Genomic DNA, 19,597 nt, shown 5'->3' with positions numbered 1-19,597 from the left:
TGTTTTTTCATTGCACTTTAAAAGGGAGATCACAGACATTTGTCCCTGTGAACAAGGTGACAAATACCAAGAGCACAAAAATAGGGAAGCAACAGAAATTAATTCAAAGATTATGGGAAATATACCAGGCACTGGGTTATTCCTAGGTTATTAAATCGAAAGAAAGATTCCAGAAGCATATGTTAGCAGTATATGGTCCTAAATATTTCAGTAAAAAGAAAGAGGCACTGTTTCTTTGTCGAGGTCGGGCTGGACAACAATTTCTTAAAACTAGCTGAATGCATCAAGATGGGCAACCAGCTTGATGTATGCATAGCCAAGATGGACAAGCATTACGAGATGAAGGGGAATAACATTTTGGCTTGTTATCAATTTTCCATCAGACAACAGAAATGTTGTGAGACCATTGAGGAGTTTGTTACAGCACTGTGAGGGTTGGCTATAAAGTGTTGTTTTGAACATTATCAGAAAGAGGACATTCGGGACAAGTTGATGATCAACAGGAGATCAATTGGTCCCCTCGTCTAATGGGAACTAGCCCACTCACACTGAAGTAGCTATTTCCCATTAGAGAAACAGCCCTCTGACCTGGAGAGGCAGAAAAGTCGGAGGGCCGTTTCTCTAACGGGAAATAGCTGCTTCAGTGTGAGTGGCCTAGTTCCCATTAGACGAGAGGACCTTTCTGCCTCTGCAGGTCGGAGGGCCGCTTCTCTAATGGGAAATAGCTGCTTCAGTGTGAATGGGCTAGTTCCCATTAGATGAGAGGACCTTTTTGTCTTTCCAGGTCGGAGGGCCGTTTCTCTAATGGGAAATAGCTGCTTCAGTGTGAATGGACTAGTTCCCATTAGACGAGAGGACCTTTCTGCCTCTGCAGGTCGGAGGGCCGCTTCTCTAATGGGAAATAGCTACTTCAGTGTGAATGGGCTAGTTCCCATTAGACGAGAGGACCTTTTTACCTTTCCAGGTCGGAGGGCCGCTTCTCTAATGGGAAATAGCTGCTTCAGTGTGAATGGGCTAGTTCCCATTGGACGAGAGCACCTTTCTGCCTTTCCAGGTCGGAGGGCCGTTTCTCTAATGGGAAATAGCTGCTTCAGTGTGAGTGGGCTAGTTCCCATTAGCCGAGAGGACCTTTCTGCCTTTCCAGGTCGGAGGGCCGTTTCTCTAATGGGAAATAGCTGCTTCAGTGTGAGTGGGCTAGCTCCCATTAGTCGAGAGGACCTTTCTGCCTTTCCAGGTCAGAGGGCCGTTTCTCTAATGGGAAATAGCTGCTTCAGTGTGAGTGGGCTAGTTCCCATTAGCCGAGAGGACCTTTCTGCCTCTGCAGGTCGGAGGGCCGCTTCTCTAATGGGAAATAGCTGCTTCAGTGTGAATGGGCTAGTTCCCATTAGATGAGAGGACCTTTCTGCCTTTCCAGGTCAGATGGCCGCTTCTCTAATGGGAAATAGCTGCTTCAGTGTGAATGGGCTAGTTCCCATTAGACAAGAGGACCTTTCTGCCTTTCGAGGTCAGAGGGCCGTTTCTCTAATGGAAAATAGCTGCTTCAGTCTGAGTGGGCTAGTTCCCATTAGACGAGAGGACCTTTCTGCCTCTGCAGGTCGGAGGGCCGCTTCTCTAATGGGAAATAGCTGCTTCAGTGTGAATGGGCTAGTTCCCATTAGACGAGAGGACCTTTCTGCCTTTCCAGGTCGGAGGGCCGTTTCTCTAATGGGAAATAGCTGCTTCAGTGTGAGTGGGCTAGTTCCCATTAGACGAGAGGACCTTTCTGCCTCTGCAGGTCGGAGGGCCGCTTCTCTAATGGGAAATAGCTGCTTCAGTGTGAGTGGGCTAGTTCCCATTAGACGAGAGGACCTTTTTACCTCTGCAGGTCGGAGGGCCGCTTCTCTAATGGGAAATAGCTGCTTCAGTGTGAGTGGGCTAGTTCCCATTAGACGAGAGGACCTTTTTGCCTCTGCAGGTCGGAGGGCCGCTTCTCTAATGGGAAATAGCTGCTTCAGTGTGAGTGGGCTAGTTCCCATTAGACGAGAGGACCTTTCTGCCTCTGCAGGTCGGAGGGCCGCTTCTCTAATGGGAAATAGCTGCTTCAGTCTGAGTGGGCTAGTTCCCATTAGACGAGAGGACCTTTTTGCCTCTGCAGGTCGGAGGGCCGTTTCTCTAATGGGAAATAGCTGCTTCAGTGTGAATGGGCTAGTTCCCATTAGACGAGAGGACCTTCCTGCATTTCCAGGTCGGAGGGCCGCTTCTCTAATGGGAAATAGCTGCTTCAGTGTGAGTGGGGTAGTTCCCATTAGACAAGAGGACCTTTCTGCCTCTGCAGATCGGAGGGCCGCTTCTCTAATGGGAAATAGCTGCTTCAGTGTGAATGGGCTAGTTCCCATTAGACGAGAGGACCTTTTTGCCTTTCCAGGTCGGAGGGCCGTTTCTCTAATGGGAAATAGCTGCTTCAGTGTGAGTGGGCTAGTTCCCAGTAGCCGAGAGGACCTTTCTGCCTTCCCAGGTCCGAGAGCCGTTTCTCTAATGGGAAATAGCTGCTTCAGTGTGAGTGGCCTAGTTCCCATTAGACGAGAGGACCTTTCTGCCTCTGCAGGTCGGAGGGCCCTTTCTCTAATGGGAAATAGCTGCTTCAGTCTGAGTGGGCTAGTTCCCATTAGACGAGAGGACCTTTCTGCCTCTGCAGGTCGGAGGGCCGCTTCTCTAATGGGAAATAGTTGCTTCAGTGTGAGTGGGCTAGTTCCCATTAGACGAGAGGACCTTTTTGCCTCTCCAGGTCGGAGGGCCGTTTCTCTAATGGGAAATAGCTGCTTCAGTGTGAGTGGCCTAGTTCCCATTAGACGAGAGGACCTTTCTGCCTCTGCAGGTCGGAGGGCCGCTTCTCTAATGGGAAATAGCTGCTTCAGTGTGAATGGGCTAGTTCCCATTAGACGAGAGGACCTTTTTGTCTTTCCAGGTCGGAGGGCTGTTTCTCTAATGGGAAATAGCTGCTTCAGTGTGAATGGGCTAGTTCCCATCAGACGAGAGGACCTTTTTTCCTTTCCAGGTCGGAGGGCCGTTTCTCTAATTGGAAATAGCTGCTTCAGTGTGAGTGGGCTAGTTCCCATTAGCCGAGAGGACCTTTCTGCCTTTCCAGGCCGGAGGGCCGCTTCTCTAATGGGAAATAGCTGCTTCAGTGTGAGTGGGCTAGCTCCCATTAGCCGAGAGGACCTTTCTGCCTTTCCAGGTCAGAGGGCCGTTTCTCTAATGGGAAATAGCTGCTTCAGTGTGAGTGGGCTAGTTCCCATTAGCCGAGAGGACCTTTCTGCCTCTGCAGGTCGGAGGGCCGCTTCTCTAATGGGAAATAGCTGCTTCAGTGTGAATGGGCTAGTTCCCATTAGATGAGAGGACCTTTCTGCCTTTCCAGGTCAGATGGCCGCTTCTCTAATGGGAAATAGCTGCTTCAGTGTGAATGGGCTAGTTCCCATTAGCCGAGAGGACCTTTCTGCATTTCCAGGTCGGAGGGCCCTTTCTCTAATGGGAAATAGCTGCTTCAGTCTGAGTGGGCTAGTTCCCATTAGACGAGAGGACCTTTCTGCCTCTGCAGGTCGGAGGGCCGTTTCTCTAATGGGAAATAGCTGCTTCAGTGTGAATGGGCTAGTTCCCATTAGACGAGAGGACCTTTTTGCCTTTCCAGGTCGGAGGGCCGTTTCTCTAATGGGAAATAGCTGCTTCAGTGTGAGTGGGCTAGTTCCCATTAGCCAAGAGGACCTTTGCCTTTCCAGGCCGGAGGGCCGCTTCTCTAATGGGAAATAGCTGCTTCAGTGTGAATGGGCTAGTTCCCATTAGACGAGAGGACCTTTTTGCCTTTCCAGGTCAGAGGGCCGTTTCTCTAATGGGAAATAGCTGCTTCAGTGTGAATGGGCTAGATCCCATTAGACGAGAGTACCTTTCTGCCTTTCCAGGTCGGAGGTCCGCTTCTCTAATGGGAATTAGCTGCTTCAGTGTGAATGGGCTAGTTCCCATTAGACGAGAGGACCTTTCTGCCTTTCGAGGTCAGAGGGCCGTTTCTCTAATGGAAAATAGCTGCTTCAGTCTGAGTGGGCTAGTTCCCATTAGACGAGAGGACCTTTCTGCCTCTGCAGGTCGGAGGGCCGCTTCTCTAATGGGAAATAGCTGCTTCAGTCTGAGTGGGCTAGTTCCCATTAGACGAGAGGACCTTTTTGCCTCTGCAGGTCGGAGGGCCGCTTCTCTAATGGAAATAGCTGCTTCAGTGTGAATGGGCTAGTTCCATTAGACGAGAGGACCTTTTTGTCTTTCCAGGTCGGAGGGCCGTTTCTCTAATGGGAAATAGCTGCTTCAGTGTGAGTGGGCTAGTTCCCATTAGACGAGAGGACCTTTTTGCCTTTCCAGGTCGGAGGGCCGTTTCTCTAATAGGAAATAGCTGCTTCAGTGTGAATGGGCTAGTTCCCATTAGACGAGAGGACCTTTCTGCCTTTCCAGGTCGGAGGGCCGCTTCTCTAATGGGAAATAGCTGCTTCAGTGTGAATGGGCTAGTTCCCATTAGACGAGAGGACCTTTCTGCCTTTCCAGGTCAGATGGCCGCTTCTCTAATGGGAAATAGCTGTTTCAGTGTGAATGGGCTAGTTCCCATTAGACGAGAGGACCTTTCTGCCTTTCGAGGTCAGAGGGCCGTTTATCTAATGGAAAATAGCTGCTTCAGTCTGAGTGGGCTAGTTCCCATTAGACGAGAGGATCTTTCTGCCTCTGCAGGTCGGAGGGCCGTTTCTCTAATGGGAAATAGCTGCTTCAGTGTGAGTGGGCTAGTTCCCATTAGACGAGAGGACCTTTCTGCCTCTGCAGGTCGGAGGGCCGCTTCTCTAATGGGAAATAGCTGCTTCAGTGTGAATGGACTAGTTCCCATTAGACGAGAGGACCTTTCTGCCTTTCGAGGTCAGAGGGCCGTTTCTCTAATGGAAAATAGCTGCTTCAGTCTGAGTGGGTTAGTTCCCATTAGACGAGAGGACCTTTCTGCCTCTGCAGGTCGGAGGGCCGCTTCTCTAATGGGAAATAGCTGCTTCAGTCTGAGTGGGCTAGTTCCCATTAGACGAGAGGACCTTTTTGCCTCTGCAGGTCGGAGGGCCGCTTCTCTAATGGAAATAGCTGCTTCAGTGTGAATGGGCTAGTTCCCATTAGACGAGAGGACCTTTTTGTCTTTCCAGGTCGGAGGGCCGTTTCTCTAATGGGAAATAGCTGCTTCAGTGTGAGTGGGCTAGTTCCCATTAGACGAGAGGACCTTTTTGCCTTTCCAGGTCGGAGGGCCGTTTCTCTAATGGGAAATAGCTGCTTCAGTGTGAATGGGCTAGTTCCCATTAGACGAGAGGACCTTTCTGCCTTTCCAGGTCGGAGGGCCGCTTCTCTAATGGGAAATAGCTGCTTCAGTGTGAATGGGCTAGTTCCCATTAGACGAGAGGACCTTTCTGCCTTTCCAGGTCAGATGGCCGCTTCTCTAATGGGAAATAGCTGCTTCAGTGTGAGTGGGCTAGTTCCCATTAGACGAGAGGACCTTTCTGCCTTTCGAGGTCAGAGGGCCGTTTCTCTAATGGAAAATAGCTGCTTCAGTCTGAGTGGGCTAGTTCCCATTAGACGAGAGGATCTTTCTGCCTCTGCAGGTCGGAGGGTCGTTTCTCTAATGGGAAATAGCTGCTTCAGTGTGAGTGGGCTAGTTCCCATTAGACGAGAGGACCTTTCTGCCTCTGCAGGTCGGAGGGCCGCTTCTCTACTGGGAAATAGCTGCTTCAGTGTGAATGGACTAGTTCCCATTAGACGAGAGGACCTTTTTGTCTTTCCAGGTCGGAGGGCCGTTTCTCTAATGGGAAATAGCTGCTTCAGTGTGAGTGGGCTAGTTCCCATTAGCCGAGAGGACCTTTCTGCCTTTCCAGGTCGGAGGGCCCTTTCTCTAATGCGAAATAGCTGCTTCAGTCTGAGTGGGCTAGTTCCCATTAGACGAGAGGACCTTTCTGCCTCTGCAGGTCGGAGGGCTGCTTCTCTAAATGGAAATAGCTGCTTCAGTGTGAATGGGCTAGTTCCCATTAGACGAGAGGACCTTTTTGCCTTTTCAGGTCAGAGGGCCGTTACTCTAATGGGAAATAGCTGCTTCAGTGTGAGTGGGCTAGTTCCCATTAGACCAGAGGACCTTTCTGCCTTTCCAGGTCGGAGGGCCATTTTTCTAATGGGAACTAGCCTTCTTAGTGTGAGTAGGCTAGTTCCCATTATTATGCAGGACTTGGCCACTAGGGGCAAAAGGGCCATTTCTCTAATGGGAACTAGCCTTCTCTGTGTGAGTGGGCTAGTTCCCATTATTATGCAGGACTTAGCCACTAGGGGGCAAAAAAGGGGCAATTCTCTAATGGGAACTAGCCTTGTTAGTGTGAGTAGGCTAGTTCCCATTATTATGCAGGACTTGGCCACTAGGGGAGCAAAAAGGGCCATTTCTCTAATGGGAACTAGCCTTCTTTGTGTGAGTGGGCTAGTTCCCATTATTGTGCAGGACTTGGCCACTAGTGCCAAAAAGGGCCACTTCTCTAATGGGAAATAGCAGGACTTGGCCACTAGGGGCAAAAAGGGCCATTTCTCTAATGGGAACTAGCCTTCTCTTTGTGAGTGAGCTAGTTCCCATTATTATGCAGGACTTGGCCACTAGGGGAGCAAAAAGGGCCATTTGTCTAATGGGAACTAGCTTTCTCTGTGTGAGTGGGCTAGTTCCCATTATTATGCAGGACTTGGCCACTAGGGGCAAAAGGGCCATTTCTCTAATGGGAACTAGCCTTCTCAGTATGAGTAGGCTAGTTTGCATTATTATGCAGGACTTGGCCGCTAGGGGAGCAAAAAGGGCCATTTCTCTAATGGGAACTAGCCTTCTCAGTTTGAGTAGGCTAGTTCCCATTATTATGCAGGACTTGGCCACTAGGGGCAAAAGGGCCATTTCTCTAATGGGAACTAGCCTTCTCTGTGTGAGTTGGCTAGTTCCCATAATTATGCAGGACTTAGCCACTAGGGGGCAAAAAAGGGCCATTTCTCTAATGGGAAGTAGCTCACTCACACTGAAGCAGCTATTTCCCATCTGAGAAATGGCCCTAACAACCGATGGTCCGTTTCTCGGATGGGAACTAGTATCAACCGTTGTTGGATCTCTAACACTTGAAGCGCGCATGCGCTTGCCCACACCAGACATGGCCGCCTCGCTTACCCTATCGGACAAGGCCAGGGGCTGGGGTGTAAGTCGGGTGCGCAGGCTTAGTGGCGCTTCCTGTCACTCCCTGGGCTCGCGCATGCGAACTTGGGACTGTTTGTGGGCGGTGCACCGTGCGCTGCTTCGGTTCCGCTTTCCGGGGGCGGCAGGAGGGAGTGGGGGATGGAGGGGCGGGGGCCGGAGCTGGAGGAAGCAGCGGCTAGGCTGTGAGTGGTTAGCCGGGCCCGTGCATTGCGTCCGTTTACCCCCTGTGGTCACGAGTAGCTTGACACCCTAAGAACGCAGTTTATCCGGGACTCCTGAATGTAGGGTCTTGCAGCCAGGACCCTCTATCTCCCTCGGGACCCGCTGTACTCCCTTACTGGCGTACTGTCCTGCGGATCCCTGCGAGCTCTACTTCCCTTGTCAAACCCCTCTTACTGCTGGCACCCGGCCATGGCCGCCAATCTGCGGCGTGGCGGGGGTCTGATCGGACTGGTGAAGGACGCATTGAACCCCCACCATCACCATATGAACCCGGCCCAGCCCGGCGCTGTGGACAAGAGGACAGTGGAGAAGTGTTGGAAGCTCATGGACAAGGTGAGATGGGAAATCGTATAGAAATGTTCTGTAGTGGATGTGGGGCAAGTCTGTGCTGTCATATAATATACCCGGTTCATTGTACTAGGGACATTGAAGGTGTGAAGAGTGTAACTCTTGCAAGGCTTTTCAACTTGGGGACTGGGAGTGGCTGTAACTGCGTGGTGGAGCTGGGTCTCAATAAATGTTCTACGGTGGGGACAATTTGCTCTACTCGGGGACACCTTGATTGTGCAGAATTGCTGAACGATATTGAAGAGGATGGGCCGGTGCATCATGAATAAAGAACAATGTGTTGTGTTTTGGGGGTGAGGGGTGAATTTAGATGCGGGAGGGGGGAGGGAGGGGGAGGCACACGTAGCGAGACCCGGCTTAGGGAAGTGATAGAGCCTCGTGGTGCATCAGGGCAACGAGGCAGGGGTTATCAGATGAAGACAAAGAACATACTCTGATGGTGATTAACAGGATGCATGTCGCGGGTACAGCTTGTGGTGGTCAAAGCTAGGCAGCCATTGAATGGCCTCAACTATGGCAGAGTTACTTAGTGTGCAGCACACACACACTTGAGTGGCCCAAGTCATGTGTACCTTACAGTGATCCGATTTTTCCATACCTGTTTTTATGCTGGAGCCCTGTGCTCTAACTATACCGAATGTGACCTTACTTCCCTTATCCACCTTTATGAAGCACGAAACACACCCCAGAGAAATGTGCTACCTCCTACACTCAGTCTTTAACCCCATGGGTATCTCTCTTGTGTCACCCAGCTAGTGTCACTTTGTGTCACCCAGCTAGTGTCACTTTGTAGGAATCTTATGCTTAAAATCTGGTGGTACTCCCAGTTTATTAGCCACAACAGAATGGAGGAGTAAGTCCCAAGTCAGACGAACACATGTTCTAAGTACCTTCACACACATTCTCTGGACTAATGCCGTAGTACATGGCGCTGCAAAAGAGTGTAGTGAGATGAGGGAGGAAATGGGCCTAGAGACATGAGGACATCACATTTAGAAGCTTCAGGGCCATACTTGTGTCGGTGGCTTACATTTATGATTGGGTAGCTATTTAGTTAGGAGAATTTCAGGTGTTCACTCAGCAGTGGCGTGAAGAGTATAACGCAGACACTGAAATGACTTTTGACAGACACCTGGGAAGCCCAGGAACAGTGTCGTAAAAGTGGGCGGGGAAACTGACCAAACAGTGTTCTCGACTACTAGGAGAACTCCAGAGGGGGGGGGGGGGCGTTTCTGGGTAAGCACAAGAGGAGCAGCAGGGTGGTGAAGGTTCCCGGTTTGCTGAACGGGTCAGAGTGCGCCTGTGGAATTAATATTGGTCCCAAGAGGGACCTTTAAACAGTGGGAGCCGGCAGGGTCGAAAACCTTAAGTTAAGAGGAAGAACTGAAAATGATCAGGACACTCCCATCTCGGTAAGAAAAGTAAGTTACAAGTGGCTTCATTTTATTTGTATAAGGAACCAAGACGATTATAACAGTCAGAACCATTCCACTTCTCCCAGTTCTAAAAGGAGAGAGACCCTTGTCAAGAGCCTAAGGAGAGACTCTGGGCCAAATCCGTATCTCAGCAGTGACTCGCCAGTGGATGGAGGCGGCAAGATCTTGGAAGGAGAGGAGACTCGTCATGCTGGTTCCTTGCAGGAAGAGGTATCTCGAGAGTTAGCGGAGAAAAGTGATTTTGTGAAGGGAAACCACCTATGTGAAGTACGATTAACAGGATAAGGAGTGAGGGAAGCCCTCTCCAAACTGGTTGACCAATACAGGTGGTACGCTGTGAAGAACAGAAGTAAAGGAGCCACCCTGCAAAGACTGAACAAAGCCATCCTGCAAAGGCCAAAGGAAGCAGCTCAGAAGCGGGGAGAAGCCAATCCGGTGATGCATACTCGAAGGTAATGGGTGGAGCGGCAGAGCCGGGGAGAGGGGTAGCTGGAGCGAGTGCCAGTTCATTAAGAAGTGAGCCTTACTATGGGACTCCTCCTTCTCATCCCAGTAGTATTGACAATCATAAAAAGAGTGAAGGTAAACCAGGCGTAAAAGATCCTGATCTTGGGGAGAAATAGAAGAAACTGGTAGACACAAGAATTAGTGAAACCAACACTATCGGAGGAAGAAAGAGTATTCATTGACAAAAACAACGTAATAAGGAAGATGGGGGAGGTGGGTGGGAGGGTCAGTACCCCGGAGGAAGAGACTTTAAGGCGACCAAAAAGAAAACTAAACCGGATGTGGAAAAGTCCTATATCGGAACTGAACAAACTTGTAAAAAAAAAATTGCAAACCGCTATTTAAGGATTCCCTACTGAATTTGAGCATTCATTGGAAAGCCATCTTTCCACCCAGCAGAAGGGAGTCATTCTGGTCTCTTGTTTTTTTTTGTATTCGTGGTAGGGTCAGGACAGGTTAGATTGTGACTGAAGACTGGCATTCATTTGGACATTTACATTGACTAGCACCCTATTTTTAGTTGTTAGGTAGGGCTACCCTTATGTCAATTAAAGTTAGGTTTTTTTCCTTTATTTTGAATAGAAATCAAGTTGAACATTGTGGTCCCTGGACCGTCTCATGCTTCTGAGACACCACAGAGGTTGAACCCAGGGGTGTACTGGGAACCAACAGAGGCCCTAGACATATCTTTCAAAGTGGCCCCATATTACACATTTTTAGCAAGCCCGACCCTTTTCCTATGAGAACATTTGGAAATGGTTTAACCCAGTCATCCAGAGAGTGTGCATTGGTATGTTTGCCATCTTAGTTGTGGGTATTGAGCGATGGGCATGGAGCTTGTCGTTTTGAACAGTGATCCAGCACAGTGAAGAGCTTTAGTGATGGACTGGAAATTGAAGCCCTCAGTGGCTACGAGGAAGATGCTGCAATAGTGTAGTTTGCTTTGTCGTAGATGTAAAGCATTCATACGTTTTGGTCATGTTGAGAGGGGAGAGCAAGGCAGATGTTTTGGGGTTGACATTGGTATCTGATGTAGGTTGAAAGTCTGTTACCTGTTGACACAGAGGTAGTGGGTGCATGTGGAGAGTAAGGATGGGAGAATTATAGCAGCCAGCGATGGAAAGGAGACGATGCTTTCAAAGACTGGCCACGGCCTGACCCTTGAGAAATGCTATATGGTGTGGGTCAGATGGGCGGTCCCCAGGAGAACGAGACTTATTTGCTCACAACTTATGTAGTAAACCAGATAAGTGTGAATCAAGAAATACTTAGATTGGTGGGTGATTTAAAGAGCATTGCGCTGTCAGTTTCTAATGTATCATAGCGGCCTATGTGGTTGTAGCGGGTTTATTCAGTGATGCAGCGGTTGCTGAAGGAAAGGAGGACCGTGAATTGTCAAAATTGGAGAACAGGTTAAATAATGGGTGAGGCAAAGGGATTACATGTCTTAATATTGGTTTATTTTTAAGTAAAATACTGCTCGGGCCCATTGCGAACATCCATTTTGCTATGGAAATTGTAGCAACAGTACAGCTAGTGAGTAGCTACAAAATGCGACGGCAAGGTGTTTGGCTATAGGGTTTATGCCCGCTTATAGCAGGGATCAAAATAAAGATTTGATGAGCCAGAGACAAAACCTGCACTTCCATGTCGGGTATTACCCAGTAAGTAAGTTACCTCTGGACAATACATCGTGTGATGCAAGCTAGAACTTTTTTTTTTGGTTGTCACTTTATCTGACCCATGAAGCTTAAACAGGGGTAAAAACTTCAAGTTGCAAGCTACTAGGCAGGCATAGAATTGTTTCCCCCTCTGTTCTCCACGTAGGAAACCCTTTGTCACTCGTGAGTGTCTGTTGCTGAGGGTATATTTTGAGATCTGTTTGCACATCTTCAATGTGTCCCTGTGCTCCTCCATGCACATTCCCACAGTCGGTTATTATTACATAGATATGTTTTTTGTGTGCCACTAGTAGGCATGGGGTAGTTCCTGGTAATTGCTGTTAGCAAGCTAGCTCTAATAGTCAAGCAGAACCTAAGTAGCTGCCAGCCCTTTCAATCACTAATCAGTACTAATCCCAAGCAGACAAATCTAAGGGCAACTCTGGTAGCCATGGGGTAGTGTTTTCTTTATAGAATTTTAAACCTCCTCGCGTCGGAAAAGGTACAAGCAGCTTCCGAATATATACACCATTGATTAGGAATTACCACTGGGGAAGCAGGAGCTAGTAGCGTCGCGTAAATCTGATTTGAACATAAAATTCAAACGTTACGTTTTGCTTATTTTTCTGACCCCTTACACTTTAAATGTCATATAGATAGTGTGTCCCAAATGCAGAGTTAAATTCCCACAGTTGTGTTAGTTTGGCATTTTGTCTGGGAAGCCAAAAGTAGCTTGGTAGCCGTTGACGTCAAGCTAACCAGGTTCCTCCAGGCTACAAGCGGGAACTAAATAGCTCCCAGCTCCCCTCAATTTCAAATCTTGCATGAGAGTATTGGGCTGGGTAACTGTCATGTCGGAAATAGTTAAAATGTTCCTTGTCAATTTGTAAGAGGCCTCTTTCTCAGGGTTTATGATAATCCGGGTGTGACAGCTATAGAATCTGCAAATATGCCATGGCCAGTGTCTCTGAATAAGCCAGCTCTTGCACTGCTATACTGCTTGTACTGCTACTATAAATAATTATTATTACTGCAGAGAATTTTGAACTCTACTGGAGTGGCCAAAAATACAGACCATGATAAAAGGTTCATACTACTTTCATGTTGCGGTTTCAGTTTCTGTGACTACTCCATTTATTTAAACTAAATCTGCCTCATAGGTGTGCTGTGATTTAGGTTGTGTGCCTGAGAATGCCACATTGATCTGCATGTTATCTGTATACTGATGACACCTAAGATTTTGCATCTACTTAGCGGCTATACGCAAGCCTCAAAATGTGCACTAGCCGTATTCGAGTGTTCTTGGGTAGTAAGTGGTGTGTGTGCATGTAGTAGATAATTGAGGGGCAATGTACTCTTTAGGCTTGGATAGTAGCTTGGAACTTTTAATTGTTGCTTTATTTAATAAAAGTTCCTTTGTACTGAGTTTGGGAATAAGTGGTACTAAAGGGTGCTTAAAAGCTGTCCTGTGATTTTTGAAAGATCTACTCATGTGGACAGATGAGTATACGTAACCACTGGAGGAGATATCATACCTCATTGTCAACTTTAACTGCTTCTTTGCTTTTTTGCTTTTGTGTTTTTAAGTTTTTTTTTTTCTCCTTTTCCTAAAAGGCTTAAGCGTTTGTTAAAAAGATTCTTTTGTTTTATACTCTTCTTTCTACTTTCTTTTTTCTGTTTTAGAAGGTTCCTTTTTTTGCACAAAAAAAGCTTACGGATTTTTAACTGTAAAACCAAATGCTAATAAAAAATAAAAGCACTGTACCCATTTCATCTTCTCCACAATGAGCTAGTCTCCCCACCCAAAGTCTTCTCCTGAAATCTGCAGCAACAGTTCAGTACCGCAGTAGCTCAGGGTTTGAAATTGCAGGGAGCTATTTAGCTCTTTGATATAGGGCCTAGCAGAGTCTGGTTGGCGTGATGCCAGTGGCACAAAGAGCTACGTTTGGTTCCTCACGCCATACGGTATCTGACATTTAAGTCTGTCTGGGATTTTGCATGGAAGGGTAAATAAGTAATCCTCTGGAAAACATGAAAGAATAAATAGTCATATATATATTGGATACAAAATGATAGTTTCAACTTTGGAAATTATATTTGTTGAATGCTAATTATCAGTGCCTCATTCTGCAGTTGCAGCAGAGAGCTAGTGAGCATGGTTGCATTATATAAAGAGGTTCCAGCAGAGATAGAATCGTGGCAGTAAAGAGGCAAGAACATAGCTCTGATGTAGTGGTAAAGACTAAATGAGGGGTAGCAGCAGCATTGCTGGAAAAGAAATGTAAAATAAAGGGGAAAGCAATTTAAAGAGAATGTCAAAAGTGAAGACCTGTAAAGCAACATGACCACAGACTGAGGATTCAACAGAAATGGTGATCAATGGCATACAAGACAGAGCAACACAGAAATGGAAAGAGGGGTTCAAGATGTGCATATATTATCTGCGGGGTTAAAGCAAGATTTATCATTTGTCAGGCACTACATTCATGAGACTGGACTTTAATAGCTCCTGGTAAGAAGAAACTAGTGCCAGCCAAGAGCTACTTCCAGCTCCTGCTTGATTTATTTCGACCCCTTTAAGCTATTGTCACAACGATGAAATACTGCTGGCAGATCTAAACTAACAAGGGCAGTGATTAGTCCCATGTTGTCATGAGAATATTGTTGATGGCTCATACACCAGGTTTGCCTGTGGTTCCAAGACAACTGGGTAGCTTTTATGTGATTTCTGTGGGACGGGAGGACAAGCAAAAGTAGACTGACTGTACATCCTTGGAGCACGAGTACTAGAGAAGCTTGGCTGAGGATCCATGGGTCTGTAATGGGAGTAACGCAGCAAGTAAGGGCATGAGTTCCTGGGCTCAGACCACAATGGAGCGGCGGGACATAGGCTCTAGGTAAGGCAGCTGCGCTCCCTGTTATCTCTGCTGGAGAAAGAATGAGATGTGGGGAGAACCCGGCAATTGGAAGCACGATCACTGGGAATTGAGGGCAGAGTAGGGAACTCTTTCAGCTGTACTTGTACTGCTTGTGACCTACAGTTGTGCTGGGAGATTATGTGCTGTATAATTGCCTATTGAGATACTTGGTCAATTAGAATTCACCCCATGTAAGCAGAACCGGTTACCCGTAAATGTATTGTTTCCATGGACCTTCTCGGATCTTGTTCTTAAGAATCGTCCCTGTTCCCATGTTTCTGGAGCTCTTACACACCTCCCCCCCCTCCCCCGCTTTTTTGGTGCGCTCTATACTTTCTTTGTGTAATCCTTAATCGTTGGAATTTTAGTAACGCGCACCACTCCACTTCCCAAGCATGCTGAGCTTCGGGTCTTGTATTCCAAATCTTTTACCTGATTTAGACCTGACGGTCTCTTACCTCCTAGTGCTGTACTCGAGCTTTGTCCCATTTCTATATTGCTGAACCCTAGCTTTCCTTGACTAGCCAATTTATTACCTTCTCGTTGCAGGAGAATGAAGTTTATTACCGCGCCTTGGCTCGGGAATGAGGCTCTTTTGAAAACCCTACGTCGACTCACGCTTAGTGCAGCCCTGGATGCCCCTACCCAGCCCGCCATCGTCCTCGTTCATCTGTCCTACGCTGCAGTGGAATCGCAGATAGTTACACAAGGCAAACTCGCTTCTGCCTGGGAGCTGCTGGTATCTGCTGATTGCTCTCAGATGCTCGCCTCGGGCATTGGGGCGGATCGGGGATGTACACGTGTTTTTTGAAGAATGGCCCTTCTCCCCTGCTGTGCTGGTGCTCTAGTCTAACTGATGGCCAGTATGTGCTGCGAACTGTGTAGTGTGGCATGGGAGCGTGTAGCGCGACGGAACAAGCTGGCCTCCAGTGTCCGTGGAGTCATGTTGTTCCATTGTTCTCAGCAGGAATAATTAAAGCTCCCTTCCAAAAGTTCATTAGTCAGTAGGCGGATATGTCTGAGGCATGGGGGTGAGCAAGCTTTCCATGGAACACGAGGCAGTTCTCGGTCTGTAAAGCTTCCCGTCCCCCAGCGCAGGGCACAAGTCCTTAAAAAACAAAACAATATGCACACTTCATGCAATTGGCTTTGCATAAAGGAAGAAAGCGGACAGGCCGAATGTGTGTTTCCCTTCATAAGATCAACGCTCGAAAAATAACCCAAGATAAAGAAAATTATGAAATGTGTGCACGTTTTAAACTCGAGAACAGCTTCCAAAATGTTTCCTGGGTAGCACCGCACGGTCCCTTTGAGGCATTTTACGTCCGTGTATAGCTTCTGTTATGTTATGTTCTGCTCCTTTTGGCTGGGTCTTGTAACGCAAGTTTTGTTTAATCGTTCTTTAAACCGTTCTTGGTGTAATTCCGAGACCGCACGCTTCTTCAGCATTGACGCAAGCTGAGTGTTTTTGCAACCTCTGTGGTCAAGTCCCTTCCTCTTTTCAGAGTATTGCACTCGCCATCACTGCGCTCTTCTCCGGTTTCTCTGCTTTCGCAACCTCACGTCCACACAACACCTTAGCCCAGACACTTCCTCTTTGTCATGCGTGTCATCGTATTTTCCTTTGCCCTGTTTTTGGACCCCCATCATCAGTATAGCCATTCTTAACACCATACCATGTTCACAATTCGAAAACAAAATTTGTGAGCTGGCCTCAGCATATCTTCCCCTCTTCTGCCTTCTGTTCAGCTATTTATTTGCCAATAGCCCATATCTGCTACCTGTGATGGTGAGAGAGATGTCCATGCTTCTCGGTCTGTTATGTGGCTAGCCTCGTCTGTTGCTGCTTGTATTTTTGCTCTTCTTTGCTGTACAGTCTGTCATTACTACGCTTTGTCACTGTTTCAAGCAAGTCATTGAAAGGAACACGGGATTATATCATCCCTATTGTAGTCCCGTCATCATAGGCCGTGTGACCGATCTGTGATAAGTTTTCCTGCAACACAAAGATCAAATACTCTTGGAATCCATGTTTTTTTATGCACGGAGCCCGAGCATCTTGGAAGGCCACTTCTGCTGCATGTAAGGTAGTTCACACTTTCGTTTAAATTAAGAAATGTATTTCTGTAACTCATATTCTTGAGGCAGTGAGTAGTTGTAAAGCGTCTAATGTGTAAAGGACAGACTTTTTTAAAATTTATTTTTATTTTTTTAAACCACATTTGTTTTGGAGCTTTGCGCCAAACATAATTGAGGGCGGTCTAGCAAATGCACACGATATGTCGCACAATCCAATATTTTATCTGAAAACATGTGGTTTTTAAATAATTAGATAATCCACCTCAAAGGCAGCATACGGGACAAGCATTGGCATAGCCATCAGTTTAGGGTTTCGTACAGGCATGGGTTAGGCATTTTCCAAGCACTGCCATAATGGTAGGACCTGGACATAATGCATCAGTGACTGGCAAATGCCAATGTAATGCCTACACTGGCTTTGCCAATAATTCATTGCAAGGAACAGATGGATGGACACACATTGCTAATAAATCAAGTGGCTGAAGGCACACTTGGTTAAGAGATTATTACACTTGAAGCTGGTTTACAGCTGCAATTAAGCCATTACTTTGCAGTCGCAAATTTTTAAAATTATGCTGGCATATTTATTCCTGCCAGTTTCAGTCAAGCCGAAGGGCTGAGTCGACCATACTAAGATTGGAATGTGGGACTGCTGGTTGCACACAACTCGCTGATCTTATCTGCTTAAAACTTTTGCTCCTTATCAGAGGAATGGCGCTTTTACCTGCCTAAGACTTCTAAGCAGAGGCCATTTTATAATTATGGTATTGACATAAATCGTTTTGCATGTATCGCAAACACTGAACAGAATTCCACCTCACAAAGGGTCTGTTTCCTCAAGATGTACACCCGTTTGTTTGCTGAACGGAGGACCGAAGTAAGGTCCTGTGGAAAAGCCAGTTATTAATGTAACTGTTTTTGGTCTTTATAAAACCTTTGATTACCCTGCTGTCATTATTAAAGCAAGGAGTTATGGCCCAGGGTGGTGTATGCTGACCAAGTTCAATGAAGGTCCCAGTCTTCACAGTGCTATAGATACATTCACACTTGGGCGTTGTGGCACTTATGATTGGTAAGGCAACAGGTTGAAGGCATTGAATTCCACAAGGAACCTTCCAGCTGAAGTTAACCTTACTTTGGAGTGGCCTTTGCCACCCGACTGTTTGTTGGCCTTGTATTCATTACATTGGACCATGGCTCAGAATCGTTGGTGCATTGTTGCTCACACTGTATAGTGCTACATTCTACATTTTTGCCTCGTTTTGCCACTTGATCATGCATAGTGTCGGAGCTTTCTGAAGTGGCTAGAATGCCCGAAGTTGACGTTATGTGAAACGCTTAAAGAAGTTGAAATCTGTGGTTTTGTGCAAAATACATGGTGTGAGAAATTTGAGGGCGTTCTCACATTGTTATCCTATGGTTAAGCTGCACTCCTCTGTTTAGAGTCAAATTCAAAATATTGGTGGATATCTAAAGATATTTAAGGGCTGGGGAGAAAAACACAGCTGACACAAGTTGCTTCAACATTAAAAACAAGAAGTGCCCTCTGTTGTTGGACACTCGCGTCCCCTGCACACCTATAGTACTATCTGTAAAGCCAGTCAATACTTTGATACTAATAATGTATCCGGTTTGCTAATGGGAGGTTTCCTTTAGTTCTTTCTTTTTAAGCACAATGTTCAAGATTTCAAATCTTATTTTAATTATTCAGTAATTACAGTAGGGTTCAATTTCAAAAGTGAAACAATTCAAACATAAAATTAGCTCAACGTGTTTCGGGATAGTGCCTTCTTCAGGAACTAATTAATCTTTGTTCCAAGAATTTCCAGTCACATCTAAAGAATACATTGGGGGTATATTCATAAATAATTCTAATCTTCAGCTTTACCATTTATATACACCTTTGTCTGTTCTTTATATAGAATACAAGAGTCCTTCACCTGGCTAGACTATGCCATGTGCCTGTTTCGCTTAGGTTTTCATAGGTCAGTTTGTGAGTCTTCATAGTTTCTTTCCTATAATAGAAGTGATATGGGGTCATGAGGGCTGCTCTTCTAAACCTATACTATGTTAAATTCTGTTTAAAAGTATATGAGAGTGCTTACCTATTCAGGTATGTTTTCCAAGGATGATAATCCCAGTGAATTATAATTTTAATTTTTCAATTTCTGTCCAAGGCATCAATCTGTGTGAGGCAGGTGATAAAACATATTTTCAAATCTAAGAAAATTGAGGATGTTACAGAATTAACAATTATTGCATGGTACACTCACATGGGTATGCGTCTTTTCAAAATTTCATTTCCTGTTTGGTGTGGTTGTTGATTCACTCCAGCCTCGTGGTTTAGGTGAATACAGTGTTCTCTGTTCTCAGTGAGTTATCTGAGGAAAGCTAATGGAAAAATCCAAATGGTGGCAGTCAAAAGGATGCAGGTCTTTTGGACCTCTATTTTCTGTGTGTAGCCTCAGTATTGGAGCCTACTGGCAATGGCAAGTTAACTAATTACTTACTAAGTGCAATCTTTATCCGCATCTTTAGGTTTGCCTTCTGATGTGTTTACGTTCGTGGTCCAAAATGGCTGCTCTTTATGTCGCGTCGCGATCTTGACATGATCACGTGATGTCATCACGTTTGTGGCTTCATGTGTCCTGGCGTTCTATCGCGGTAATATAATTCTGCATTCCTGCTTGTTTACATAACGTGGTTCATTAATAGTGCAGCCTCGTGTCAATGCTCCCTTCTGTAGTGTTAGCTGCACGCTAAAGAATTGGAAGTTCTCTATGGGACACATAGTTGTGTGTCCTTCAGTGATTTGTGTTTTATAATATTGGCAGGATTTGGAGTTCATCATCTTTGTGAATCAGATTGATCTGAATTCTCATTAGGTATATTGTCTAGAGAGTTTGGCACGCTGGCAGTTGCCTGTGTAGGTTCCAAATCCTTCAATTTTTACAATCTAGAATGTCAAAAAGTATGGATTATGTATATCGTCTTGCCATAAGTAACGTAATTGCATGTGTTTTCTTCAGAACCTATTTGAAACTTGTTGGTTGATTACAAAATGTAAACTTTTCATTTCATTATTCACTCACGTTCTTCCAACTCGGGGCGATCAAGCAATGTGGGAATCGCTCATATCAAGTTAGTTATCCCATGTATCTATTGTTACATCACAATGGAATA

The 19,597-nt window shown here is 46.3% G+C and overlaps 1 protein-coding gene across 1 annotated transcript in view; it reads left to right on the top strand.

Annotated features, from left to right (window-relative positions):
• The first annotated feature begins 7,260 nt into the window (after positions 1 to 7,260).
• Positions 7,261 to 19,597, top strand: part of CBL (Cbl proto-oncogene) — a 964,911-nt gene continuing 952,574 nt past the window's right edge. The window contains exon 1 of the mRNA XM_069614372.1: positions 7,261 to 7,798. Within this exon, the coding sequence (XP_069470473.1) occupies positions 7,655 to 7,798 (144 nt within the window). The 5' untranslated portion in view covers positions 7,261 to 7,654. The remainder of the gene's footprint in view (positions 7,799 to 19,597) is intronic.

This window comes from Ambystoma mexicanum, chromosome 9 (genome assembly GCF_040938575.1).
Source record: "Ambystoma mexicanum isolate Mex_15411 chromosome 9, UKY_AmexF1_1, whole genome shotgun sequence".
NCBI classification, from domain to species: Eukaryota; Metazoa; Chordata; class Amphibia; order Caudata; family Ambystomatidae; genus Ambystoma; species Ambystoma mexicanum.
Note: the sequence above shows the minus strand (reverse complement) of the source record. Positions and strands in the feature narration are given on the sequence as shown.